General features: G+C 42.9%; 1 protein-coding gene across 1 annotated transcript in view; it reads right to left on the minus strand.

The window, feature by feature from the left end:
* LOC126161691 (uncharacterized) overlaps positions 1–27,546 on the minus strand; it is a 302,362-nt gene that overhangs the window by 252,146 nt on the left and 22,670 nt on the right. The window contains exon 3 of the mRNA XM_049917707.1: positions 17,565–17,759. Within this exon, the coding sequence (XP_049773664.1) occupies positions 17,565–17,750 (186 nt within the window). The 5' untranslated portion in view covers positions 17,751–17,759. The remainder of the gene's footprint in view (positions 1–17,564; positions 17,760–27,546) is intronic.

Raw genomic sequence — 27,546 nt, forward strand, 5'->3', positions numbered from 1 at the left:
GTTCTTAAAATTTGTCAAGCCTAAAGTAAGAGGCCAAGACGGAAATCTGCTCCCACCATGATGTAAAACATGAAGACTAGCCACAACCATCTCTAGAAGGCAATCCTATGCACAAATCCCATACAGCCTCGTTGCCTGTTGCTGGTTATGAAAAAGCCTTTCCAGTGGAGACTGAGCAACAGCATTGTAGGCAGGTATGTATGGTGTGGACAGTGTTTTATACACCTGGCACACTGCAAGCAGTTGTCGCGTGACGTGAAGTGGCAGTTCACCAGCCTCTGCACAGAGGCTGGTGAAGTGGCAGTTCACCAGCCTCTGCTTTGTATGGGGCTTGTTCTGAATGTCCCAGTGGCCAACCGAATCCCTACATGGTGCACCACATCCAACATCTTTAAATAAGAGGGTCTCTCGCAGACCCATACACCATGCACCCATAATCAAGCCGAGATTGCACAAATGCCCTGTAAAAGCACAGCAGACAAGTCCTTTTTGCTCCCCATGTACTGTGGCTAAGACATTTTAAAATACTTAAAGCCTTAAATGACAGATTTTTCAGGTCCTTAAGATGTAACCACATAAGCTTAGAGTCAAATATGAGGCCCGCAAACATCACTGTGTCAAAAGTAAGGACAACTCAGGAAAGTTTAAAATGGAATAAGAACAGTTAAAAAGAACACACACAGACTTCTCAGTGAAAAACTCTTCTGCGCCTATTCATCCAAACATCAAAGAGTTAATTGCAACTGACGTGTTGTTGTTGAGAGGTTTGAAGAAGAGCAAACCACATGAAAGTCATCCACAAACAAAGTGGATGGGACTTTTCGCTATGGATGTAATGCCATTAATAGCTATGGAAAAGACAGTCACACTTAAAACGCAACCTTGAGGGACACCGTTATCCTTCTCAAAGCAGTCAGACAGGATGTCACCAACTCATTATCTAAAATATTGTGTCGACAGGAAGGACGGAATAAAAATCTGAAGACAACCACGAAAACCCCATTCATGAAGATGCTCCAGGATAAGAGGCCTCTAAGTAGTATTGTAGGCCTTTTTAATGTAAAAACTATACCCAGGTGATGCCAGCGCAGGAAAATCTGTTGTAAAGCCGTCTCCAGGAAGGCAAGGTTATCAAAGGTCGAGCGATATCTCCTGAACCAATGCTGAAAGCGACTAAGGTGTTGCCTGGATTCTAAGATCCAGACAAGGTGGCAGTTGACCATCCACTCCAAGGTCTTAACCATGCAGCTAGTGAAGGCAACACTACACTCGGGAAAGTGAGCTGACGCCCAAATGGCATTAAAAAGTGCCTTGTGAGGTGTAGCAACATACTGTAATGGATCCTGTCATGACCAGGGGATGTGTCACGAGCTGCAGACAATGCAGAATCCAGCTCCCACATGGAAAATGACCAGTTGCAATCTTCATCAGAAGTGGACTGGAAGTCCAAACTATGCCTCTAAGCAACTGCTCCATGGGCTCGAAACCTGGATCCTGATTGGCTGTTGCAGTAACTGTGACAAATATGCCACCACAGTCTGGGAAATGACTTGCGGATTGGTTTACAGAGTGCCGTTCCCCATTGCAGCACCCATGGGGCACTTCTGCCTCCTCTTCCACAAATTCTTCTGATGGTCTCCCCCACAACAGAACTATTGGTGGAACGATTAATGGTGTTCAGGAACAGTTGCCACGACCTCTTCTTGCTCTCTCGAATAATTCGGTGACACTTTGCCTTCGCCACTCGAAAGGCTGCAAGATTCTCTGCAGCTGGCCGACCCTTGAACCTATGCAGAGCCGCATGCCTGGTCCTGATTGCAGAGATGCATTCGGCACTTCACCATGGGACAGGTTGCCTCTTCTGTTGTCCCGTGGACTGTGGAATGGATGCTACAGCAGCATGGTGGATCATTTTGGTAATATGATCCACCGATGCCTAGACATTCATACTTGTTCGAACTGGGTCAACTGGCTATAAAGAGTCCAATCTGCTCTACAGAGCACTTATCGTGGTGGTTTCATTTCACGTTCTATGTTCCGCCCCATCCAGATCAAGAAGTGATCACTTCCATTGAGTGCCGTGTGAGCAAGAGCTGGAGAGGAAAGCAAGAGATCAATGGCTGAGAATGAACCAGTTGCTGCACAGAAGTGAGTGCTCTGTTCTGCATTTAGCAAGTATGAGCAAGTATGACACAAGAAGCCTCTCAATTGCTCTACCCCGGGGCAGGTAACTGCAGAGCCCCAAAGCACATTGTGTGCATTAAAATCACCACATAGGATGAAGGGGCAGGGGAGCTGTGTAATATGGTTGGTTATGGCCTCGTCATCAAGTGTATCATGTGGGGGAAGTAAAGAAATATACTGTCCACCGATGATGCAAGTGCACTGATACAGCAACTGCTTGTAAAGATGTAAGTGAGAGGAGCAAGGAGTGGTAGTCGGTACTGATGGAAATACTTATGCCTCCTCTAACTCACTCTTCACTCAGGTCGTCCTTTTTGTAGAGTAAATAGCCTCTTAGCTTAGGGGAATACATTTGATGGAAATGAATCACCTGGAGACACAGACATGGTGGTCTACCCTGAGATAAAAGACAGAGTTCCTCCACATGCGTCCTGAACCCCTGCTCAAGTTCCACTGTAGGATGGGAGCCATTTCATCAATGTGGTTTTAATTTACCCCTATCTTTGCACTGCGGAGGTGAAGCGCCTGTAGAGTGAGGGGGAGTGGAGGGACTGCCTGGATCCAAGACATCTACCTCCATGATGTCCCCCTCATCAGTCAGACATGAAAGAATGATGTCTGATGGCTCTTGGGACAGTTTTTGACAAGAACATCGTGAACCATTCCCTGCACCCTGCCCCTTCAAGGAGGAGGGGGAAAGCGGGTGTTGAGAGGCACTCTGCTTGTCATGTACCTCCTTGACACTCACTACAGAACTGTTGCTGGTCTTTTCTGTGTTGGCTGCCTGGTTTGCTTTATCCTTAGTCATTTTGCCTTGGTGTTGTTGCAGACCAACGATGGTCGAACCCGGGACTCCAGTTGGGAGAGCTGAAGCCAGGGTCCAATGCACCGTTTCTCGTCAGGAGGCCAAGCAAGTTCAAAACTGTCAAGGGGCAGTGCAGAGTGATACAGCAGTATTCGTAAGTATTCCTTTATTCAGCTGGTTTACAGAAGCGTAATGTTGGCGCGCCGCCCACGTGCTGTTGCGCGAGTCCAGCTGTCTCGGAACTCCAGGACTGCTGACACTGCTGCTGCGGTCATCAAGGCTGCCCGACGATGGAAGTCAGCTGTGCTCGCCCAGTCACTGCCCGCAGAGGCGTAGCAACTGTCACCGCTCCACTGTCCATGATTCCGGAGAGGGCTATTCTGTCCGACCATGGGACGAAGGTAGTTGTACTGGTCACCTGTGACCCTCGGCCAATGCTGCTCCCAGGACAGGACCGGACTTGAACCCGCACCCTCCTGGACGCCATGCCACAACTTGCCACTAGTGGTGCTTGGTGGATGGCAACACCCGCTGCCATTCCCAACACTGTTTCAGTGCTGCTGCACCTCCTGCAGCGTACGCCTCGCCCGGACCCCGGTACGCCAGGTGGGAAGCGAACGTGGCCTATCCTGGACCCGCTGCAGACCACTGTCACTATCCTCCTTCAGGCAGACTGTGCAATCTCCAAGTGCCCAGCTACCGTTACGTCTCGCCCTGGTGTTGTTTCCCCAGAGGCGGAATACAGCCCAAACAAGTACATAGAAACAAAGTACAGATTTACACAGAATATTTACAACATCTCTGCCAGACTGGCCTCTGTAAGCATAGACCAGTACAGGTCCGACCTGACTCTCGACTGACCTGGCACACACCTCAAGCTAAAGTGCCTGACTATTTATACTGCTTTTCCCCTCGCTTCTGACGTGTTGTTGGAGAGAGACAAAAACTAGGACAGGGGTAAATTCCCATGCGTCAGCCACTTACTCATTGCCACTTCCAGCTCTGGCCTACTGCCTCGCCTCATACATAACAATAACTTAAAGCAACGCTGCAGTTCCCTGCGTCGTTGTTGCTCCACTCCAAACAAATCATATGTGCAATACGTCGCTGCAGCTCCGCGCCATGTTTACTCTGCCGAGCCTACTGGCTGCCGACTACTACCACACGTTGCCAGCGGCCCCAGACTTCATCGCAGAACCGCGCCTTTACTGAATTTTCAACGAAATTCCCCTTTCCTATGACTAAGACTAATACCCACTTTGTACACGGTAATCTGTGGCCTGACAGGTTACAAAAATTACATCGCTTAGGTGCTATGTCGTCATGTCCCCCATTTCCCCTGAATTCAGATAAATTTACAGGCTCCTCTGGCCATACAAAAGACAACTTCAAAACGTGAACGTGGCCCATCCTGGACCCGCTGCATACTGCAGTCATTGCCCAAACAAGTACACAGAATATTTACAACATCGTCGCCAGACTGGCCCCTATAAGCGTAGACCAGCACAGGTCCGACCTGACTCTCGACTGACCTGGCACACACCTCAAGCTAAAAGTGCCTGACTATTTATACTGCTTTTCCCCTCGCTTCTGACGTAGTGTTGGAGAGAGACAAAAACTATGACACGGGTAAATTCCCATACGTCAGCCACTTACTCATCGCTACTTCCAGCTCTGGCCTACTGCCTTGCCTCATACATCACAATAACTTAAAGCAACGCTGCAGTTCCCTGCGTTGCTGTTGTTCCACTCCAAACAAATCGTATGTGCAATACGCCGCTGCAGCTCCGCGCCATTTTTACTCTGCCTAGCCTACTGACTGCCAACTATTACCACACACTGCCAGCGACCCCAGACTTCATCGCAGAACCGCGCCTTTACTGAATTTTTAACAAAATTCCCCTTTCCTACGACTAAGACTAATAATAGCGCAGCAGCATGTACACATGCAAGTAGAGGTGCTGGTGGTGGACAGTCGTACACTGGACGACGTCTGCATCGAGGCATTGACCTTAGGAACAGGTTTCTGAGCCATGGAGCATAAGAAGTAGTAAAGATGGGAGGCTTAGTCACCTTATATTCCTTTTTGGCTCCAGCATAGGGGATCCCCTTGGTGACTTTTCATTCCTCTGCAAAATCAGGGCAGTCTTGGCTCCAGACTGGATGGCTCACAGAGCAGTTAACTCAGACTGCTGGAGATGGACAGACAATCCCAGCTTCATGGGCTGCCTTTCCACATTTCCCACAGGTCACCTCACCCCCACATTCAGCATTGTGAGGCAAAAATGCTGGCTTTTGTAGCACAGTATAGGGTTAGGTATGTAAGATCTAATCCTAAGTCAGAGAAAACCAGCCATTATGTGGTCAGCAACATTGGAGAATTAAAGGGGGCAGTCTTCTCAATTTCTCCATTATTTCTACGCATCCTTTGCTCTACATGCACTATCCCCTGTAATGCCCATTCCTTTTTAAGTTAGGCTATGTCGATACCAATTATGTCAGGGCATGTGACCATACCCTTGCTAGAGTTAAGAGAGTAATGCAGTTCAACCTTTACATTATATTTGGGTCTTCGTAAGTAGTTCCACCTGCTTTGCCCTGTTAGCAACCGCTTAATGGACTTCAGGCTTCCAGCAAGTCCTTATGCATATAGAAGGGGGACACTACTCCAAAAGTCCCCTCCTTCCTCTTAATGACCAAAGACACATTTTGATTTATGTCCTCTTGACCCCTGTTACCATAATTCAACTGATGCAGATTACCAGGAGGGCTAGCCTCCCTCAATCGTTTGGAGGATTAGGTGTGAATACTCCCAGGCAGTACACCCTTCCCACTGGGAGGAGGAGAAGATGATTTCAAGGGTTCCATCTTGGTTTCACGAGCAGCTAGGAAACAAGGGTCCACTCAGACAGAGTCCCACATGCCTGAGTAAGCCTTACACAACTGAAGTGCGGCAGGTTCCCCAGAGGTTGCCCGCTAATGACTGTTCCATCTCAACAGCCATGCATCTCATCAGCATGCAGCACACCTTGAGATTGAAGGTTTTTTATAGAGGTTTTTACCATCCTTGCAATCCTGGTGGTCGAGCCAAGATCCCCATTCCCTGTGACACACAACGTTCCACTGGCGTGCCATATAGTGGTCACTGAAGCATGCCCAGAGCTTACGGTAACAGGAGACTGGTGGCGCTTAACAGTTCCCAGCTCAGGAACCCCAGGGTCACCAAGCCTGCACTCAGCAAACGAATGCAGAGCCCCTGAGGGCAACTACAATGGAACATCCAAGATTGTTGGGTCTGTGGATTTTTGGGAGCATGCAGGAGGTGGGTGTCATAGGAGTGAGGAGGGAAATAGATTCAGGGAAGAGGTTCTGATAAGGGTCTAAGGCTTAAATCCATGGCACAGCCATGGGCACCAGCATGACACCCTCCTATGCCAATCTATTTATGGGCTGTCTGGAGGAAAACCCCTTAGCTTATCAAATCTCTAAATCCCTGGTATGGTTCATGTTCAAGATGATATCTGCATGACCTAAACCCAGGGCCAGAACACCCTATCCTCATTCCTTCACAATCTCGACACCTTCTCTCTCCATATTTCACTTAATCATCCTCAAAACAGAGTGCCACCTTCCTGGACATCGACCTCCACTCTGATGGCTCCATACAAACCTCTATCCATATTACACCCTCCAACCACCAAATGTACCTGCATTTTGACACCTGATGTCCCTTCCACACACACAAAAAAAAAAACCTCCCCATACAGCCTAGCCCCCTGAGGATAATGTATTGGTAGGGACTGGAATTCCCTTACCCAGCATGCTGAAGGTCTCACAAAGGCCTTCGCAGATAGACACTATCCCCACATGTCTGCAAACTGATTCCCCAAGCCATTTCCCCACATACACCCAATCCTACACCATTCCCAACAATCAGTTATAAAGGAACACCCCCTTCATCATGCAATACCACCCCACACTGGAGCAACCTAATCACATCCTTTGTCAGGGCTTTTATTATCTATCATCCTACCCGAGACACTTCCCACCCCTCCTACTGTGGTGTTCTGTCACTCACCCAGTCTCCACAACATCCTTGTCCGGTCCTATGCATCATACCGTTGTGAAAGAGCCAGATGCAAGATCTGCCCATCACTTCACATCCCAGTCCTGTCACGGGCTTATCCTACTCCCATCAGAGTGCAGGCCACCTGTGAAAGCAGCCATATTACAGACCAGCTCTGCTGCAATCATTGTTTAGCTTTTTATAATGGTATGAAAAGACCCGTGGTCTAGAGGTAATGTCTTTGATCAACATCCTCAGTTCTGAGTTTGAACCATGTGAAAGCTTAAAGTTTGAATGAAAAACATCAGCAATGGCGGTCAAAGGCAACTGACATAAGAAGAGGATTCTGGACTAGTCCCCCATTTGGATCTCTGGGTGGGGACTGCTAAGGGGTAGGCAACCATGAGAAAAAGATTGAATAATCAGCAAAAGGGTAATGTTATACGAGTCGGAGCATGGAATGTCTGAAGTTTGAACATGTTAGGGAAGCCAGAAATCTGAAAAGGGAAATGCAAAGGCTCGGTCTAGATGTAGTGGGAGTCAGTTAAGTGAAATGGATAGAAGACAAGGATATCTGGTCAGATGAGTACACAGTAATATCAACAGCAGGGGAAAAAAAATTATATAATGGGAGTACGATTTATTATGAAGAGGAAGAGAGAGAGAGTTACTACGAACAGTTCAGTGATGGTGTTGCTATCATCAGATCAGACAGTAAACCAATGACAACAGTTCAGATATACATGCCGATGTCATAGGTGGAAGATCAAAAGATGGAGAAAATACATTAGAATACTGAATGGATAATACAGTACATAAAGGGAGATGAAAATCTAATAACTAATGTGCATTGAGAATTGGAATGTGGTTGTAGTGGAAGGAATAGAAGTACGGGTTACTGGAGAATAAGGGCTTGGCAATAGGAGTGCGAAGGGAGAAAGACTAATTGAGTTCTGCAATAAATTTCAACTAGTAATAGCTAATACTTTGCTCAAGAATCACAAGAGGAGGAGATATACTTGGAAAAGTCTGGGATGTTCGGAAAGATTTCAGTTAGATTATATCATGGTCAGGGAGAGATTCCAAAATCAGATACTGGACTGTAAGGCGCACCCAGGAGCAGATATAGACTCAGGTCACAATTTAGCAATGATGAAGAGCAGACTGAGGTTTAAGAGACTAGTTAGGAAGGATCAATGTGCAAAGAAGTGGGATAAGGAAGTACTGAGGAATGAAGATATACATATGAAGTTCTCTGAGGCTATACATATTGCAATATTGAATAGCTCTATTGGCCGTTCAGTTGAAGAGGAATGTATATCTCTAAAAAGTGAAATCATAGAAACTGGGATAAAAAAACCTTAAGTACAAGAAAGGTAACTGTGAAGAAACCATGGGTAACAGAGGAAATACTTCAGTTTATCGATAAAAGAAGGAAGTACAAAAATTCTCAGGATAATTCAGGAATATAGAAATACATGCCACTTAGGAATGAAACACGTAGGAACATTAAGAGTGGAATGGGATTTCCACTGATAAATGCAGAAGAGAGAGTGGATAGGTGGAAAGATTACATGAAGGGGAAGACTTGTCCGATGACTGGACAGAACTAAAAATGGGAGTCAACAGGGAAGAGATAGGGGGATTCAGTATTAGAATCAGATTTTAACAGAGCTTTGGTTGACCTAAGTTCAAATTAGGCAGAAGATACAGATAACATTACATCAGAATTTCTAAGATCATTGGGGGGAGGGGGGGAAGGCACCAAAGCGACTATTCACGCTGGTGTGTTGAACGTACGAGACTGACGACATATGATCAGATTGTCAGAAAAACATCTTCCACATAATTCCGAAGAGTGAAAGAACCCAGAAAAGCGAGAATTACTGCACAATCAGCTTAACAGCTCATGCATCCAAATTGCTGACAAGAATAATACACAGAAGAATGGAAAAGATACAAGAGGGTCTGTTAAATGACTATCAAATAGGCTTTAGGAAAGGTAAAGAGCCAATTCAGACACTGCGGTTGATGATGGAACCAATACTGACAAAAAATCAAGATCTGTTCAAACGATTTATCAACCTGGATGAAGTTCCACAATGTAAAACGGAGCAAGATGTTCAAAATTCTGAGAAAAATGGATGAAGTTCCACAATGTAAAACGGAGCAAGATGTTCAAAATTCTGAGAAAAATGGGGTAAACTATAGGGAAAGGCAGGTAATACAGGGTGTACACAAAGCCCGGGAACACTTTCAATTATTTACTGCACAAGAACCAAACATTGTACAGATATCATACATATGTCATTTTGAAGAGAAATCCTGAAAGGTAGTTTTTGTTTTTTTCCCCATGTATAACGCCACAGCGTAGTTAGGTAATTTGCCAATAGTCAGCACTAGTTTCAAACGTGGCGAGTTCAGGTGCGGAGCGAGCTTCTTGTGTGTTGGAGTCCGCTGTTTCATGAAATGGCCTCCCCGATCACCAGATCTCACTCCGCGTAACTCTTTTCTGTGGGGACTCATTAAAGATCTGGTGTATGTACTGCGTCTACCATGTGATGTACAGAGCTCCAGGGGGGAGAATACGGGAGTGTCTGGCACAGTCGACGATGCCATGCTGGGACGAGTATGGCAAGAATTCGATTACCGTATTGACGTCTGCAGGGTCACTCATGGTTTGCATATCAAATGTTTGTAAAAAAAACTGTCAGAGTTTCTCTTCAAAATGCAGTATGTATGACATCTGTGCAATGCTTAGTTTTTGTTCAATAAATAATTGAATGTGTTCCTGGACTTTATGTACATTCTGTATACAATATGTACAAGAACCAGAGGCGAACAATGGAAGATCAAGAAAAAAGTGCTCAGATTATACAGGGTGCCAGACAGGAATGTAGTTTTTCACCTCTAATGTTCAATCTACACATCGAAGAAGCAATGACAGAAATAAGAGAAAGATTCAAGAGTGGTATTCAGATTCAAGGTGAAAGGATACTCCTCATTACTTTTGTCTTTCTTACATTTACTCTCAATCCATATTCTGTAATTCCTCTTCACTTTCGCTGAGGATAGCAATGTCATCAGTGGACCTTATCATTGATATCCTTTCACCAAATTAACTAGTGGCTAGATAGGATGGCTGTTGATGAGAACATCAATGATTCCCTGACGTATAGGTATTTGCATTTGTGATGCCATCACCTCCATAGATAGTCGCCCTTAGTTTTCCTGAGGTACGTAGCTACGTGGGCAGCTGGTAACTCTGTATGGAGACTGGGAATGGTTACACCATGTTGGGAAGTGACCTTTTCCAAGGTACAGAGATGGGCTTCGTCCGGCAGGCTGCAGGTCAACTATAATGATCAGCAGTTGATCAACATGAATAGAACTGTTGTGATGTTTGGCATCTGGCAGTGTAGTAGTTGGTAAAGATTTGCCTTCATTCTCAGTAGCAGCATACATGTCCAGGATGTCTACAGTGGAAACACACTGGTGTGTTATCTCCTGGCCTCCAAATGTCTGTTCTTATGCAAGGTACTGTACTTGGCGGAGGACTATCTGGCATATGAGAGAGGTCAGCTCATGGTGGTTTTCCACAACTGCCACGGGACCACATTCAGGAGTTAAGTCATACATCCTTCACGTGTCTCATTATTGCTGCATTTCCTTGATTAGTTGGTACTGGTTTATCAATTCCTCTGTCATTCTGACATCCTTTGGCACAAGAGCTCGGTACACGTCTGCGACTCCTTTCACCATGTGCGAGATTTAGTCGGCTTCTGTCATATTCGGATTCATGATGTGGTATAGGGCCAAAAAATTCTGTTATGCATAAATGTTTTCATTCTCCATGATGTTAGGTCCTCTTCGTCACTTCTTCAACCACTGAGCAGAGTAGTTGTTGATTTTTGCCAAAGATTTTCTTCAGTTCGGCCTAGAATTTGTCCCAGCTTTTGGGCTGCTCTTTGTTGTACTCAAACCACTGCTGTGCTGACCAAATAAAAATATACATTCATCAAAGAATGTCATCCCAAGCTGTTGTATTTGGCTACTCAATGCTACCCTTTCAGCTATTTCTCAGTCCACTCAGTATCTCTGGAAATCACTGATTGATGCCTGATGTGCAGCTGAGTTACTGCTGTTATGAAATCCTTCTATCTCCTGAATATACGTATCTTAGGAAGATGTACTGCTTGTATTTTGGTTCCTGTCCTTTCATTGCCTAACTGCAGCCATAGTGCTGTAGATCTTTGAAGTAAATGGCGTCTTCACTGAACAATGTCACATCAAAACTACAATCCAGTCTAAATGTGAAAGCAGGTTCATCAATTAAGTACAACAACCAGAACTGAAAGCACATTTATTACTGACACCAAGATCCAGCCAGAACAGAAATGATCAATTGGATGGAGAGTGGAGCTATTTATACAAATATCTAATATTCCAGAATTTACAAACATCAAGATAAGAACCTCCTGGAAATGATATATACTAAACAACAAATGATTGTTGGTGGTCGCGTTTTAACTGGCATCGTGCAGCACGCCGGCCAGCAATACTCACCACCACACCGCATTGCACATATCACAGCTTGCAGTAATATTTACAACAGGTGGGCATAAAGTAACCTCCCCTTCAAAAACACACACACACACACACACACACACACACACACACACACACAGTAAACAACTAACCTCCAAAAATGTAATAACTGTGCCTAGTTTTGAATGTATTAAAAGGAGTCTCAAATCCGCAAAGAAACTCATAAAATAGAATTTGTCCCAGCTACTGGGCTGCTCTTTGTTGTCCTCAAACCACTGCTGTGTTGGCCAAGTAAAAATATACATTCATCAAAGAATGTCATCCCAACCTGTTGTATCAATGATATGATTATGCCTCTGCTACTGCGAAGCATATATATTTCAGATTTTATTATTATTATTCTTTCTTTTTCGCAGACGTTATGTCTGGTCAAAAATGGAAAGTGATGCGGGCCTTGGTCAAGCGTGACTTCCTTTTAACTGTACAGTATATGTTATATTGCATTTAGCAACTTTCGGGTAATTGAACATGTATCAATAATTATGAATTTCTGTAGTTGTATATATAAGTTTGGATGTAGCTGTATTGCATTGATGTACTGGTGGATATTGTGTGGTATGACTCCTGTAGTTGATAGTATAATTGGTATAATGTCAACTTTATCCTGATGCCACATGTCCTTGACTTCCTCAGCCAGTTGGATGTATTTTTCAATTTTTTCTCCTGTTTTCTTTTGTATATTTGTTGTATTGGGTATGGATATTTCGATTAGTTGTGTTAATTTCTTCTTTTTATCGGTGAGTATGATGTCAGGTTTGTTATGTGGTGTTGTTTTATCTGTTATAATGGTTCTGTTCCAGTATAATTTGTATTCATCATTCTCCAGTACATTTTGTGGTGCATACTTGTATGTGAGAACGTGTTGTTTTATAAGTTTATGTTGTTAGGCAAGCTGTTGATGTATTATTTTTGCAACATTGTCATGTCTTCTGGGGCATTCTGTATTTGCTAGTATTGTACACCCGCTTGTGATGTGATCTACTGTTTCTATTTGTTGTTTGCAAAGTCTGCATTTATCTGTTGTGGTATTGGGATCTTTAATAATATGCTTGCTGTAATATCTGGTGTTTATTGTTTGATCCTGTATTGCAATCATGAATCCTTCCGTCTCACTGTATATATTGCCTTTTCTTAGCCATGTGTTGGATGTGTCTTGATCGATGTGTGACTGTGTTAGATGATACGGGCGCTTGCCATGTAGTGTTTTCTTTTTCCAATTTACACTCCTGGAAATGGAAAAAAGAACACTTTGACGCCGGTGTGTCAGACCCACCATACTTGCTCCGGACACTGCGAGAGGGCTGTACAAGCAATGATCACACGCACGGCACAGCGGACACACCAGGAACCGCGCTGTTGGCCGTCGAATGGCGCTAGCTGCGCAGCATTTGTGCACCGCCGCCGTCAGTGTCAGCCAGTTTGCCGTGGCATACGGAGCTCCATCAAAGTCTTTAAGACTGGTAGCATGCCGCGACAGCGTGGACGTGAACCGTATGTGCAGTTGACGGACTTTGAGCGAGGGCGTATAGTGGGCATGCGGGAGGCCGGGTGGACGTACTGCCGAATTGCTCAACACGTGGGGCGTGAGGTCTCCACAGTACATCGATGTTGTCGCCAGTGGTCGGCGGAAGGTGCACGTGCCCGTCGACCTGGGACCGGACCGCAGCGACGCAAGGATGCACGCCAAGACCGTAGGATCCTATGCAGTGCCGTAGGGGACCACACCGCCACTTCCCAGCAAATTAGGGACACTGTTGCTCCTGGGGTATCGGCGAGGACCATTCGCAACCGTCTCCATGAAGCTGGGCTACGGTCCCGCACACCGTTAGGCCGTCTTCCGCTCACGCCCCAACATCGTGCAGCCCGCCTCCAGTGGTGTCGCGACAGGCGTGAATGGAGGGACGAATGGAGACGTGTCGTCTTCAGCAATGAGAGTCGCTTCTGCCTTGCTGCCAATGGTGGTCGTATGCGTGTTTGGCGCCGTGCAGGTGAGCGCCACAATCAGGACTGCACACGACCGAGGCACGCAGGGCCAACACCCGGCATCATGATGTGGGGAGCGATCTCCTACACTGGCCGTACACCACTGGTGATCGTCGAGGGGACACTGAATAGTGCACGGTACATCCAAACCGTCATCGAACCCATCGTTCTACCATTCCTAGCCCGGCAAGGGAACTTGCTGTTCCAACAGGACAATGCACGTCCGCATGTATCCCGTGCCACCCAACGTGCTCTAGAAGGTGTAAGTCAACTACCCTGGCCAGCAAGATCTCCGGATCTGTCCCCCATTGAGCATGTTTGGGACTGGATGAAGCGTCGTCTCACGCGGTCTGCACGTCCAGCACGAACGCTGGTCCAACTGAGGCGCCAGGTGGAAATGGCATGGCAAGCCGTTCCACAGGACTACATCCAGCATCTCTACGATCGTCTCCATGGGAGAATAGCAGCCTGCATTGCTGCGAAAGGTGGATATACACTGTACTAGTGCCGACATTGTGCATGCTCTGTTGCCTGTGTCTATGTGCCTGTGGTTCTGTCAGTGTGATCATGTGATGTATCTGACCCCAGGAATGTGTCAATAAAGTTTCCCCTTCCTGGGACAATGAATTCACGGTGTTCTTATTTCAATTTCCAGGAGTGTACTTTCTTCGTATCTTTTGATGTTATGTGATCTAGAGGGTTGTAGAAGTGGTTATGAAATTGCAGTGGTGTAGCCAATGTATTTATATGAGTGATTGCTTTGTGTAATTTGCTAGTTTCTGCTCATTCTAGAAAGAATTTTCTTAAATTGTCTACCTGTCCATAATGTAGGTTTTTTATGTCGATAAATCCCCTTCCTCCTTCCTTTCTGCTTAATGTGAATCTTTCTGTTGCTGAATGTATGTGATGTATTCTATATTTGTGGCATTGTGATCGTGTAAGTGTATTGAGTGCTTCTAGGTCTGTGTTACTCCATTTCACTACTCCAAATGAGTAGGTCAATATTGGTATAGCATAAGTATTTATAGCTTTTGTCTTGTTTCTTGCTGTCAATTCTGTTTTCAGTATTTTTGTTAGTCTTTGTCTATATTTTGTCTGTATCCTAGATATTTATAGGCATCTGTTTTTTCCATCGCTTCTATGCAGTCGCTGTGGTTCTCCAATATGTAATCTTCTTGTTTAGTGTGTTTTCCCTTGACTATGCTATTTTTCTTACATTTATCTGTTCCAAAAGCCATATTTATATCACTGCTGAATACTTCTGTTATCTTTAGTAATTGGTTGAGTTGTTAATTTGTTGCTGCCAGTAGTTTTAGATCATCCATGTATAGCAAATGTGTGATTTTGTGTTGGTATGTTCCAGTAATATTGTATCCATAATTTGTATTATTTAGCATGTTGGATAGTGGGTTCAGAGCAAGGCAGAACCAGAAAGGACTTAATGAGTCTCCTTGGTATATTCCACGCTTAATCTGTATTGGCTGTGATGTGATATTATTTGAATTTGTTTGTATATTTTCCAATTTTCCATTACTATGTTTAGGAACTGTATCAATTTAGGATCTACTTTGTATATTTCCAATATTTGTAGTAACCATGAGGGGGGTACACTATCAAAAGCTTTTTGGTAATCAATGTATGCGTAATGTAGCGACCTTTCTTTAGTTTTAGCTTGATATGTCAGCTCTGCATCTATTATCAGTTGCTCTTTACATCCTCGTGCTCCTTTGCAACAGCCTTTTTGTTCTTCATTTATAATTTTGTTCTGTGTTGTATGTGTCATTAATTTCTGTGTAATGACTGAAGTTAATATTTTGTATATTGTTGGTAGGCATGTCATGGGACGATATTTAGATGGGTTTGCTGTGTCTGCTTGATCTTTAAGTTTCAGATAAGTTATTCCATGTGTAAGTGTATCAGGGAATGTGTATGGGTCTGCAATGTAACTGTTAAATAATTTAGTTAGATGTGAATGTGTTGAGGTGAACTTCTTTAGCCAGAAATTTGCTGTTTTATCTTTTCCAGGGGCTTTCCAATTGTGAGTAGAATTAATTGCTTGGGTGACTTCATGTTGCAAAATTATCACTTCAGGCATTTATGGTATCATCTTGTATGTATCTGTTTCTGCTTGTATCCACCGTGCGTGCCTGTTATGTTGTACCGGGTTTGACCATATGTTGCTCCAGAAGTGTTCCATGTCTGTTATGCTTGGTGGATTGTCTATTTTGATGTGTGTGTTATCTATTGTCTGGTAAAAATTCTTTTGGTTTGTGATGAATGTTTGGTTTTGTTTCCTTCTATTTTCACTTTCTTTGTATCTTCTAAGTCGTTTGGCCAATGCTTGTAATTTCTGCTTCTTTTCATCTAATTGCTCTATCACTTCTTGTTGTGAGATCTTTACCTAACCTTTTTTTTTTTTTTTTTTTTTCCTCTGACATTTCATTTCTTATAAATTGTGTTAGCTGTCCGATGTATTTTCTCAGTTTTTCTATTCTGATCTGTAGCCTGTGTTGCCATGCTGGTTTTGTGGGTTTCTTCTGTGTGTTGGTTGGTTCTGATCTCTGCCTTGTGTGTATATTAAGTGTAGTGAGTGCTCCTATATAAACCAGTAGTTGTAACTCTTCCATAGTTGTGTTTTCATTTATTTTGTTGTGTATGATTGTGTTGATAGTTTTTATTGTTGTTTCAACTTGTGAGTTATTTGGCGGTCTATGCAAGAATGGTCTAATGTCTGTATTTGCTTCTTTGTATTCTATATATGTCAGCTGAAATTTTTCTTCTATATCTAACATGTGTGTTACTTCGAGTTCTTTTGTGCTTGTTCTGGTGGCTGTCTTAAGATTTCGTTTTCCTCTGATTGTTTAATTGATGCGTGTTGTTCTTTGTTTGTTTGTTTGCTCTGGGATGTTTGAGTCCATTACTGTATTTTCTTCTTCTTCTGTTTGCACATTATTTTGTTCCAGTATTTGTTGTACTTGTTGTTTGATGTTTTCAAATTCTGACTGGGGTATCCTGTCATTTTTTATTATTACACGGATCTGATCAGCTAGTCATTGTTCTGTTAAAAATTTTAATTCTTGGTATCTGATAATAAATGTTGTTTATACTTGTGATCTGTATCCAGTTGTGTTGGTTCCTAGGTTTGTTGCTTGGTAATAACAGAACATGAGGTGTCGATTAACTTCATCTGACCATCTCAGTCTCTGTCTTTGTTTTCCTTCTAGGGTGGTTGCAGGAAGCATATCCTACAAAACACCTTTATTTGGATCTAAATCATTTTCCAGTTGGTTAGCAGTGTCGTTACCATTGTGGGTGGGCATAGGGTTCAAATGTCGTCCCCGACCATGACGGCGCTTGTCCGATGCTTCTTTAGTTCTGTCCTGAACCAACTAATCACACTAAAAGGGGGGTTAGCCCTATTAGTGGTTTGTTCTTTTCGTCGCCTTTTACGACTGGCAGAACATACCGGAGGCCTATTCTTTTCCCGGGCCTCCACGGGAATTATTATTATTATTATATAATAATTATTATTATTATTACTTAATTACATTTTCTAAATTTGTATTGGAAAATTAACTGCGACATTTAGTTACCAGGAAATATGGAAGTAACAGTAGTTCTGCGACCGTTTGTTTGTTGTAGACTGTGGTTTGAGTCTAAATATGTACAGTGGTACAAGTATTCCTATACTTCCACACACCAGGTGAGCACCAAACACGTGGGAAGCACAATAACAACAATCAGCTTGCATAATATAAAAACTACAAACAAAATATACACCAAAGTGAATTGCTTGTGTAGCTACAATGATAGTATTCCAATTATGGTGACCATTAAATTAAGTAGATACTAACTAGATTTCTGCTAGGCCTTCCTATGAAGTAATTTTGAATCATTTCATATTTTACATGTACTTACCAAAACTGTGTCCTTTATGGTCCTCAGATAATCAAGAAATGTACGAAATCCGTACTTTTGAAATGGAAATTCACGTCCTTCCTGCCTCGAAAAATCATTCGCAAGTTCACGCACTGTCATTTGCTTGGGGGATGAAATGAGCAGTCCTCGCAGAATTGATTTAAGTTCTGCTTTCTCTGCCTCCATGATAGCACACTGTAAAAGTAACAAAACATGACTAAAAGAATCATATACGTATGTCAAGTGTCTGTTTAAAGAAATAATGATTACACTGATTTGGAAAATCTAAATAGACTGTTCACCTCTACATTTACATAATTTTGCTGACACTTGTCATGACAGTGACACAAGCAGCTGATTAACTTTGGTACAGTTGTAATAAAATGCAGTTTTGGAAAAATCTACTGTCCACTAAGTCTGTCACATCTGCTCCCTGCATTGGGCAGTAACAGCCTAACTTTATAATTTTCCTAGATGAGCTGAGACAATTTGTTAGCTTTATTTGACTTCGACCAACTTAATGAAGTCTCTGTACAGTGCGGCTTGGTGTCTTAGCGGCGAAATACCACACTGCAGATCCAAAGGTCTTGCGCTGTGACCACCGGGCAGGCCTGGGATTACTATTTGTCACTTGTTTCACCTCTGTCATTGCCAATGAAAAAAAAATACTGAACTGAATCAGGGTTTGTAGTCCATGTTAAACTACGAGGTGCATTCAAGTTATAAGGCCTCCGATTTTTTTTCTAATTAACTACTCACCCGAAACCTATGAAACTGGCATTACTTCTCGACGTAATCGCCCTGCAGACATACACATTTTTCCCAACGCTGACGCCATGATTCCATGGCAGCGGCGAAGGCTCCTTTAGGAGTCTGTTTTGACCACTGGAAAATCGCTGAGGCAACAGCTGCACGGCTGGTGAATGTGCGGCCACGGAGAGTGTCTTTCATTGTTGGAAAAAGCCAAAAGTCACTAGGAGCCAGGTCAGGTGAGTAGGGAGCATGAGGAATCACTTCAAAGTTGTTATCATGAAGAAACTGTTGCGTAACGTTAGCTCGATGTGCGGGTGCGTTGTCTTGGTGAAACAGCACACGCGCAGCCCTTCCCGGACATTTTTGTTGCAGTGCAGGAAGGAATTTGTTCTTCAAAACATTTTCGTAGGATGCACCTGTTACCGTAGTGCCCTTTGGAATGCAATGGGTACGGATTACGCCCTCACTGTCCCAGAACATCGACACCATCATTTTTTCAGCACTGGCGGTTACCCGAAATTTTTTTGGTGGCGGTGAATCAGTGTGCTTCCACTGAGCTGACTGGTGCTTTGTTTCTGGATTGAAAAATGGCATCCACGTCTCATCCATTGTCACAACCGACGAAGTGGTCATCCGTCAGCATTCGTGGCACCCACCTGGATGACACTTTTCGCATTTTCAGGTCGTCATGCAGGATTGTGTGCACAGACCCCACAGAAATTCCAACTCTGGAGGCGATCTGTTCAACAGTCATTCAGCAATCCCCCAAAACAATTCTCTCCACTTTCTCGATCATGTCGTCAGACCGGCTTGTGCGAGCCCGAGGTTGTTTCTGTTTGTTGTCACACGATGTTCTGCCTTCATTAAACTGTCGCACCCACGAACACACTTTCGACACATCCCTAACTCCATCACCACATGTCTCCTTCAACTGTCTACGAATTTCAATTGGTTTCACACCACGCAAATTCAGAAAACGAATGATTGCACGCTGTTCAAGTAAGGAAAACGTTGCCATTTTAAGTATTAAAACAGTTCTCATTCTCGCCGCTGGCGGTAAAATTCCATCTGCCGTACAGTGCTGCCATCTCTGGGACGTATTGACAATGAATGCGGCCTCATTTTAAAACAATGCGCATGTTTCTATCTCTTTCCAGTCCGGAGAAAAAAAATCGGAGGCCTTAGAACTTGAATGCACCTCGTACAGAGCCTCCTATAACTGACTGGCTTAGTCAGCTCTAAGTTTGGAGGAAGATAAGAGCATATCACCTCCAACTGAACCTTGCCTAATACACTACTGTGGTGCTCAAACCAACTTTCGTGTTCCTGACACCTTTATCTTTTAATGTGTACAGTGTGTGGATCAAAGACAGATACTAGTGATCACTATCTAAAATAGTTTCTTAATATTAAGTTTATTCCTACCCACCTCTTCAAACAGTTAAATAATAATAGTGTCCATACTTGCAGTGATGTGTTGAAAGGACCAAACTGCTGGTTCATCTGTCTTCTCAATGATAGGAACATCAAAAAAAGCAAATTCTTCCGAAAGGAATGAGATAGGTAGCTGAACTGATCCTTACAATGTACATATCAGGTGGGAAGAAAAGTAGGAGAAGGGAAGAATAAAACCAGTTATAAAAGAACAGTAAAGCACCACAAATTAGCAGGAAATATGCTAGCCATAAAACAGGTGAAAGTCCTCTGGGCATACCTTATAGCAGGACGCCTTACATGTCCGACAAGCAGGTCCACAGTCACTGCAGAAGACCAGCAAATAGAGTCACTCAAATGGAGGAACAAAGTGAAGCAGCAAAGAAATATTAAATGATGTCTGTGGTACTCAGTCAATTGCTGAATAAAGAAATGTCTTCATCCCACATCTGACATGCCCTCTTAATCTCATTATGGCCACTTAACTACAAAGTTTCCTCTTTACTATATTTTTGTTATAACTTCTTTCATCATGCTATTGCAGGAAACATTATCAGCCCTCGTGTGATAGAGCGATCCTCAAATGCAATTCAAAGATTATTTTCCAAATCACATTGAACTACCGTGGATAAAAACCGGCCCCGACTACAGACTGCTCGCCAATTACGCATGAACTGCTGCCCACCATGAGAAGATACAGCAACAAACAGATAAACACGTAATAATTAGATAATAGAAGTAACAAATACCGTATTTATTTGAATCTAAGCCGCACTTTTTTTTCCAGTTTTTGTAATCCAAAAAACCGCCTGCGGCTTAGAATCGAGTGCAAAGTAAGCGGAAGTTGTGAAAAATGTTGGTAGGTGCCGCCACAACTGACTTCTGCCATCGAATATACGCATGTAGCGCTGCATAGGCATGCTTTACAGGCACAAAGATAAATACTAGCGCCAAAACCTCCGGGTCATTTAAAAAGAGAGGATGAAAGATGAGCCTTCTTCTCCACCCCAAGTTTCGACCACTGCATGCATTTTATACATTATCCAATGAAGTAAATACAAATTCCGTATTGTTCATCTTCGAATGTAGCAGCATTTCAATGTACTACGAAAATCCGACTGGCAAGACTGTTTGGGATGTTTGTCAATATGGCCAACCCTACGTTCTGAATTTTTTCCTACCTGTGAGAAGAGATGGTTGCTTATAGGAAATTTTATGAATTGTGAATCACATACAGTATTCTCTTCCCCATAAGAATAATACAAATATAAACATTTTGCCGTGTATTCTTTCGTGTTTGTTGCTATCTCATTTAAATCCTGTCTGCCTAATAAACTACGAAACTAGGGTGAGACAACAGCAAACGCGGAAGAATATTCATATCATGTCATGTTTATATTCGTATTATTCTTATGCCTAATAGTGATATAGTCAGAAATGAAGCACGGCAATTGACTAGCTTTTTAAATCTAAGATGACACTAATTTCTGTGCAGAATGTAATGTACTAAAGAGGCGTCTGCAAAGATTTTCAAACGGAGAAAAATTTTCGCTAAACTCTCGTTCTGAAGGTCTTCTATCAAAAGCAGTCTATTATCTGGTTCTTGTTGACCATTATCAAAGAAAGCAGCAGTGCAAGTAACAACAAATAAGTCTCTTGCCGTTGTTTTGCAAATGAATCGATTCCTCTCTTTTTTTATTGTAAGCGGCGATAGCGCGCACGAAAACAAGCCATGCCACAAGCGGGGGACAGGCCGTAAACACTCATTATCAGAATGCGACAAACAATTCATGACACAGTACAGTAATGCATTTTCAGCTTAGAGTGACGTAAACACCTATAACAAACAGAACGGCACTTACCAGATCAAAGCAAAACAAGCAATCAATTCAAACCAGACGAAGCACGTGAAAAAGGAAAGGTACCCGTATATATACGGACGAAGCGCGTGACGCATAACAATGGCTACCTAGCAAAGCTTAACTGCTAAGCTTACGACTCGAACCTACTGTAGCTGTATCGTCATTCATTCGACCTGATTTGTGTCTCATATTACAATGGACCAACTTTGTTTCGATTTGGAGGTGCGGCCTAAAACTTTTCTCTCCCCTTGAATTTTGAGTCTCAAATTTAAGGTGCGGCTTAGATTCGGGAATTTTTTTTTTTTCTTCTTGATTTCGAGTCTCATTTTTCAGGTGCGGCTTAGATTCGAGTGCGGCTTAGATTCGAGTAAATACGGTAAGCTATCGCACAGGTCCATATTTATAGAAATGATCTTGTCTTTTACATTACATTGTGTGTTAAAAGTGACCAACTCGTGTTTCAATGCACTTTTACACGCAACCCTAACACGTTAACAACTTTGTGCAACTGCCAAATCAGTTCTCAAAATTTCATTACATGTATTATCCTCCAAGTCTTCCAATGATATTGTGTTATTTACAATCATTTTTCCTTTTATACTGCCCCACAGTTAAAAACCATAAGCGGTTAGGTTCGGCAAACAGAGAGGCCAAAATCCTTTTAAGACAGTCCTTTCTTCTAAGAATCTATCATGAATTTGTGAGACTGACATGCGTGATGTGTGACAGGTCACCTCATCCTGTTGAGAGACAGCATGTCTACAATCAAGGAGGGTCAACTGTGCACGAAATTCCTCAAAGACTTGTGCATATACAGCAGTGTTTACCGTTGTTTCAAAAAATGTATGACTTACAATTCAACTTGCTGGCATGACACACCACACTTTTTTTTTTTTTTGGTTGTTTTGCAGTGAAGAGGTTTCATCATTAAACGAATAGGTATTGTTTGTTGACTAGTATCTGGTGTTCTGGGAGTTCGTATGTCCCATCAGATAGAACAAGGTTTCATCACTCATGAAATGCAATAATAGATCCAACATTCCACTCTCAATTGTTTGGCATAGCCACATACCGAAATACACACAATTTGCCTTGCCTTCCTCCTTCAGCTCTTGGACACGTCATTTTGTACAGTTTCATCCCTGTATGGTGCAAAAAACATTGACATGACCTACCCAAAAGTTCACTTTTTGTGACAATTTGTGTGTCAACTTCTGTGGACTCTGTATCATTTGTGCTAAAATATCCATGATCACAGCAGGTGTACAAATGGAAGAGGCTCGATTCTTTTTTGCATTTGTAACTGACCCTGTAGTACACCACTATGTTACCAAATCATATACTCTTTTCTTGGCTGGTATAGAAATGCCAGGAAACTTCTTCACGAAAATGACCCGCATTTCCTTAAACGAACCTGTATATATGTATGTCTCCACTATTGTGATTCTTTCTTGTAAAGGATACATCTTGCTGAGATATTTACTTCATACATCATAACCAAGTTACAATGGCCTTTCAATACAAAATGTAGTCACAATTGGTTTGAAACAACAGATAGCCGTGGTGGGTGACAATTGGCAGTCAGGTACTCAGGGCCAGTATTTTGTACGCCGCCCTGTATTATCTGCAACTCTCATGGTATTTTGTAAATGCTGGGAGTTCTGAGGCCTATGTGATCTTTCACAGACCTCATGAGTAGGTGCATGTTAGCTGGAAGCCTGAAGAGTGATTTGATGGCATGTCTCTTCAGAATCTGACTGATCTTCCCTGTCACTGAAGCAAAGAATGGCGAAAACTCAAGGTTTTTTTTTTTAATTTTCTTCCTTGATAGTGTTCTGCCCATGGATACCTCTTAAAATTTCATGCCATATTTATTTGTTTTTGAAAAAATTCTCACTGAAGACTGGTTTAGTTCTTGAGGCAAGTGTTCCATATTTGAAACTGCTTGGGGTGATGAACTGTACTTCTTAGAACAAAGACTGGGTGGTAGAGGCAGAATGCGTGCAGATAGATACCAATGTGTATCAGTACATTTTCGGTACAAACTGTTGCTGAGACAAACATTGGGTTTGCAGCAAATGAGGATGTCACCTCAACAATAATGAGGAAGGCATATGAACTAGTCAAGTGGTCTTTTGGTGGAGGAGAGTGTTATCCACAATCTCCTCCCTCAGGCAACTACACGACTTACGTTTTATGGTCTGCCCAAGATACAAGACGATGAAACACCTATGGCACATCGTTAAGCCCATTCTACGGCCAGTGTGTAGACTGGCAAAACATCTTGTCAGTCAACTTACTACGCATGTGTGCTACCGCACATATTACTTAATAAATACAGAAAATTTTGTCAGACAAATTAAGAGCCTGTGTTTTGGAGAAAGTGATGTTACAGTCAGCTTCAATCAAGTCTCAAAGACTTGAGAGATCTGCTCTCTCAGCTCTTTGACAGTGTGGTGGTAGATCTGCTCCAGCAACCCCTCACCTTCTATTTTGTTTATGTCAAAAATTATTTCAATAAGACGGATAGTGTTGCAATGGAGAGCTCATTATCTACAAACAAGAGCCCCTTAGTTGTGAAGAAGAGTCTTCTCGTGAAGAAGAGCCTTCAGAGATGTGGAACAATTTAAATTATACATTAACTGATAGAAGCGTTCACTGCAGGTTGCTTCTGTTGAGTATGCCATCAACCAATCATGACTAGTGTCAACCTACTCACATTATTACAGGAATTCACTGTTTTTTGTAATATTTATTTATATGCGAATACCAACTATTTTGGGAAAAAAATCCAGTGGTTTGCTTCTCACATTATTCTGCTACAGTCTTTATTTAATATTCCATTCTACGCTTTTATGTAATTTTACTGATTTCAGAGAACGCTATCATATGTCAACATACTGGAAAAATTAAAAATCTATACATTATCTAAATATGAATGGTTTTTACTTTGCTTCTGAATAGTTTCAGATTTCCAATTTCCTTCCCAGACTTCCAATGGCAGCATGTTATAGACTCTTGCAGCAGCATGTTATAGACTTTTGCATCAGAATATAAAATTCATTTTCAGTCCCTAGACAGGGTTGCATAATTGACATGGAAATTACAGAATGAGATTTTCATTCTGTAGTGGAGGGTGCACAGACATGAAACATCCTGGCAGATTAAAACTGTGTGTACCTTTGGAAGGTAGGAGACGAGGTACTGGCAGAAGTAGTGCTGTGAGGACGGGGCATGAGTTGTGCTTGGGTAGCTCAGATGGTAGAGCACTTGCCCGTGAAAGGCAAAGGTCCCGAGTTCGAGTCTAGGTCTACATCTACATCTACATCTACATTTATACTCCGCAAGCCACCCAACGGTGTGTGGCAGAGGGCACTTTACGTGCCACTGTCATTACCTCCCTTCTCTGTTCCAGTCGCGTATGGTTCGCGGGAAGAACAGCTGTCGGAAAGCCTCCATGCGCGATCAAATCTCTCTAATTTTACATTCGTGATCTCCTCTACATCTACATCTACATCTACAGCCATACTCCGCAAGCCACCTGACTGTGTGTGGCGGAGGGTACCTTCAGTACCTCTATCGGTTCTCCCTTCTATTCCAGTCTCGTATTGTTCGTGGAAAGAAGGATTGTCGGTATGCCTCTGTGTGGGCTCTAATCTCTCTGATTTTATCCTCATAATCTCTTCGCGAGATATACGTAGGAGGGAGCAATATACCGCTTGACTCTTCGGTGAAGGTATGTTCTCGAAACTTTGACAAAAGCCCGTACCGAGCTACTGAGCGTCTCTCCTGCAGTCTTCCACTGGAGTTTATCTATCATCTCCGTAACGCTTTCGCGATTTCCTTCCTCGGGAGGTTTAATTAGGGGGAAGCAATATATTCGATACCTCATCCAGAAACGCACCCTCTCGAAACCTGGACAGCAAGCTACACCGCGATGCAGAGCGCCTCTCTTGCAGAGTCTGCCACTTGAGTTTGCTAAACATCTCCAGTTACCAAATAACCCTGTGACGAAACGCGCCTCTCTTCTTTGGATCTTCTCTATCTCCTCCGTCAAACCGATCTGGTACGGATCCCACACTGATGAGCAATACTCAAGTATAGGTCGAATGAGTGTTTTGTAAGCCGCCATCTTTGTTGATGGACTACATTTTCTAAGGACTCTCCCAATGAATCTCAACCTGGTACCCACCTTACCAACAATTAATTTTATATGATCATTCCACTTCAAATCGTTCCGCACACATACTGCCAGATATTTTACAGAAGTAACTGCTACCAGTGTTTGTTCCGCTATCATATAATCATACAATAAAGGATCCTTCTTTCTATGTATTCGCAATACATTACATTTGTCTATGTTAAGGGTCAGTTGCCACTCCCTGCACCAAGTGCCTATCTGCTGCAGATCTTCCTGCATTTCGCTACAATTTTCTAATGCTGCAACTTCTTTGTATACTACAGCATCATCCGCGAAAAGCCGCATGGAACTTCCGACACTATCTACTAGGTCATTTATATATATTGTGAAAAGCAGTGGTCCCATAACACTCCCCTGTGGCACGCCAGAGGTTACTTTAACGTCTGTAGACGTCTCTCCATTGATAACAACATGCTGCGTTCTGTTTGCTAAAAACTCTTCAATCCAGCCACACAGCTGGTCTGATATTCCATAGGCTCTTACTTTGTTTATCAGGAGACAGTGTGGAACTGTATCGAACGCCTTCCAGGAAGTCAAGGAAAATAGCATCTACCTGGGAGCCTGTATCTAATATTTTCTGGGTCTCATGAACAAATAAAGCGAATTGGGTCTCACACGATCGCTGTTTCCGAAATCCATGTTGATTCCTACAGAGTAGATTCTGGGTTTTCAGAAACGCCATGATATGCGAGCAAAAAACATGTTCTAAAATTCTACAACAGATCGACATCATCAGAGCTATACGCCTATCGTTTTGCGCATCTGTTCGACAACCCTTCTTGAAGACTGGAACTACCTGTGCTCTTTTCCAATCATTTGGAACCTTCCGTTCCTCTAGAGACTTGCGGTACACAGCTGTTAGAAGGGGGGCAAGTTCTTTTGCGTACTCTGTGTAGAATCGAATTGGTATCCCGTCAGGTCCAGTGGACTTTCCTCTGTTGAGTGTTTCCAGTTGCTTTTCTATTCCTTGGATACTTATTTCGATGTCTGCCATTTTTTTCGTTTGTGCGAGGATTTAGAGAAGGAACTGCAGTTCGGTCTTCCTCTGTGAAACAGCTTTGGAAAAAGGTGTTTAGTATTTCAGCTTTACGCGTGTCATCCTCTGTTTCAATGCCATCATCATCCCAGAGTCTCTGGATATGCTGTTTCAAGCCACTCACTGATTTAACGTAAGACCAGAACTTCCTAGGATTTTCTGTCAAGTCGGTACATAGAATTTTACTTTCGAATTCACTGAACGCTTCACGCATAGCCCTCCTTACGCTAACTTTGACATTGTTAAGCTTCTGTTTGTCTGAGAGGTTTTGGCTGCGTTTAAATTTGCAGTGAAGCTCTCTTTGCTTTCACTGTAGTTTCCTAACTTTGTTGTTGAACCACGGTGGGTTTTTCCCATCCTTCACAGTTTTACTCGGCACGTACCTGTCTAAAACGCATTTTACGATTGCCTTGAACTTTTTCCATAAACACTCCACATTGTCAGTGTCGGAACAGAAATTTTTGTTTTGATCTGTTACGTAGTCTGAAATCTGCCTTCTATTACTCTTGCTAAACAGATAAACCTTCCTCCCTTTTTTATATTCCTATTAACTTCCATATTCAGGGATGCTGCAACGGCCTTAGGATCACTGATTCCCTGTTCTGCACATACAGAGTCGAAAAGTTCGGGTCTGTTTGTTATCAGTAGGTCCAAGATGTTATCTCCATGAGTCGGTTCTCTGTTTAATTGCTCGAG

Source organism: Schistocerca cancellata, chromosome 2, assembly GCF_023864275.1.
Source record: "Schistocerca cancellata isolate TAMUIC-IGC-003103 chromosome 2, iqSchCanc2.1, whole genome shotgun sequence".
Classification (NCBI taxonomy): domain Eukaryota; kingdom Metazoa; phylum Arthropoda; class Insecta; order Orthoptera; family Acrididae; genus Schistocerca; species Schistocerca cancellata.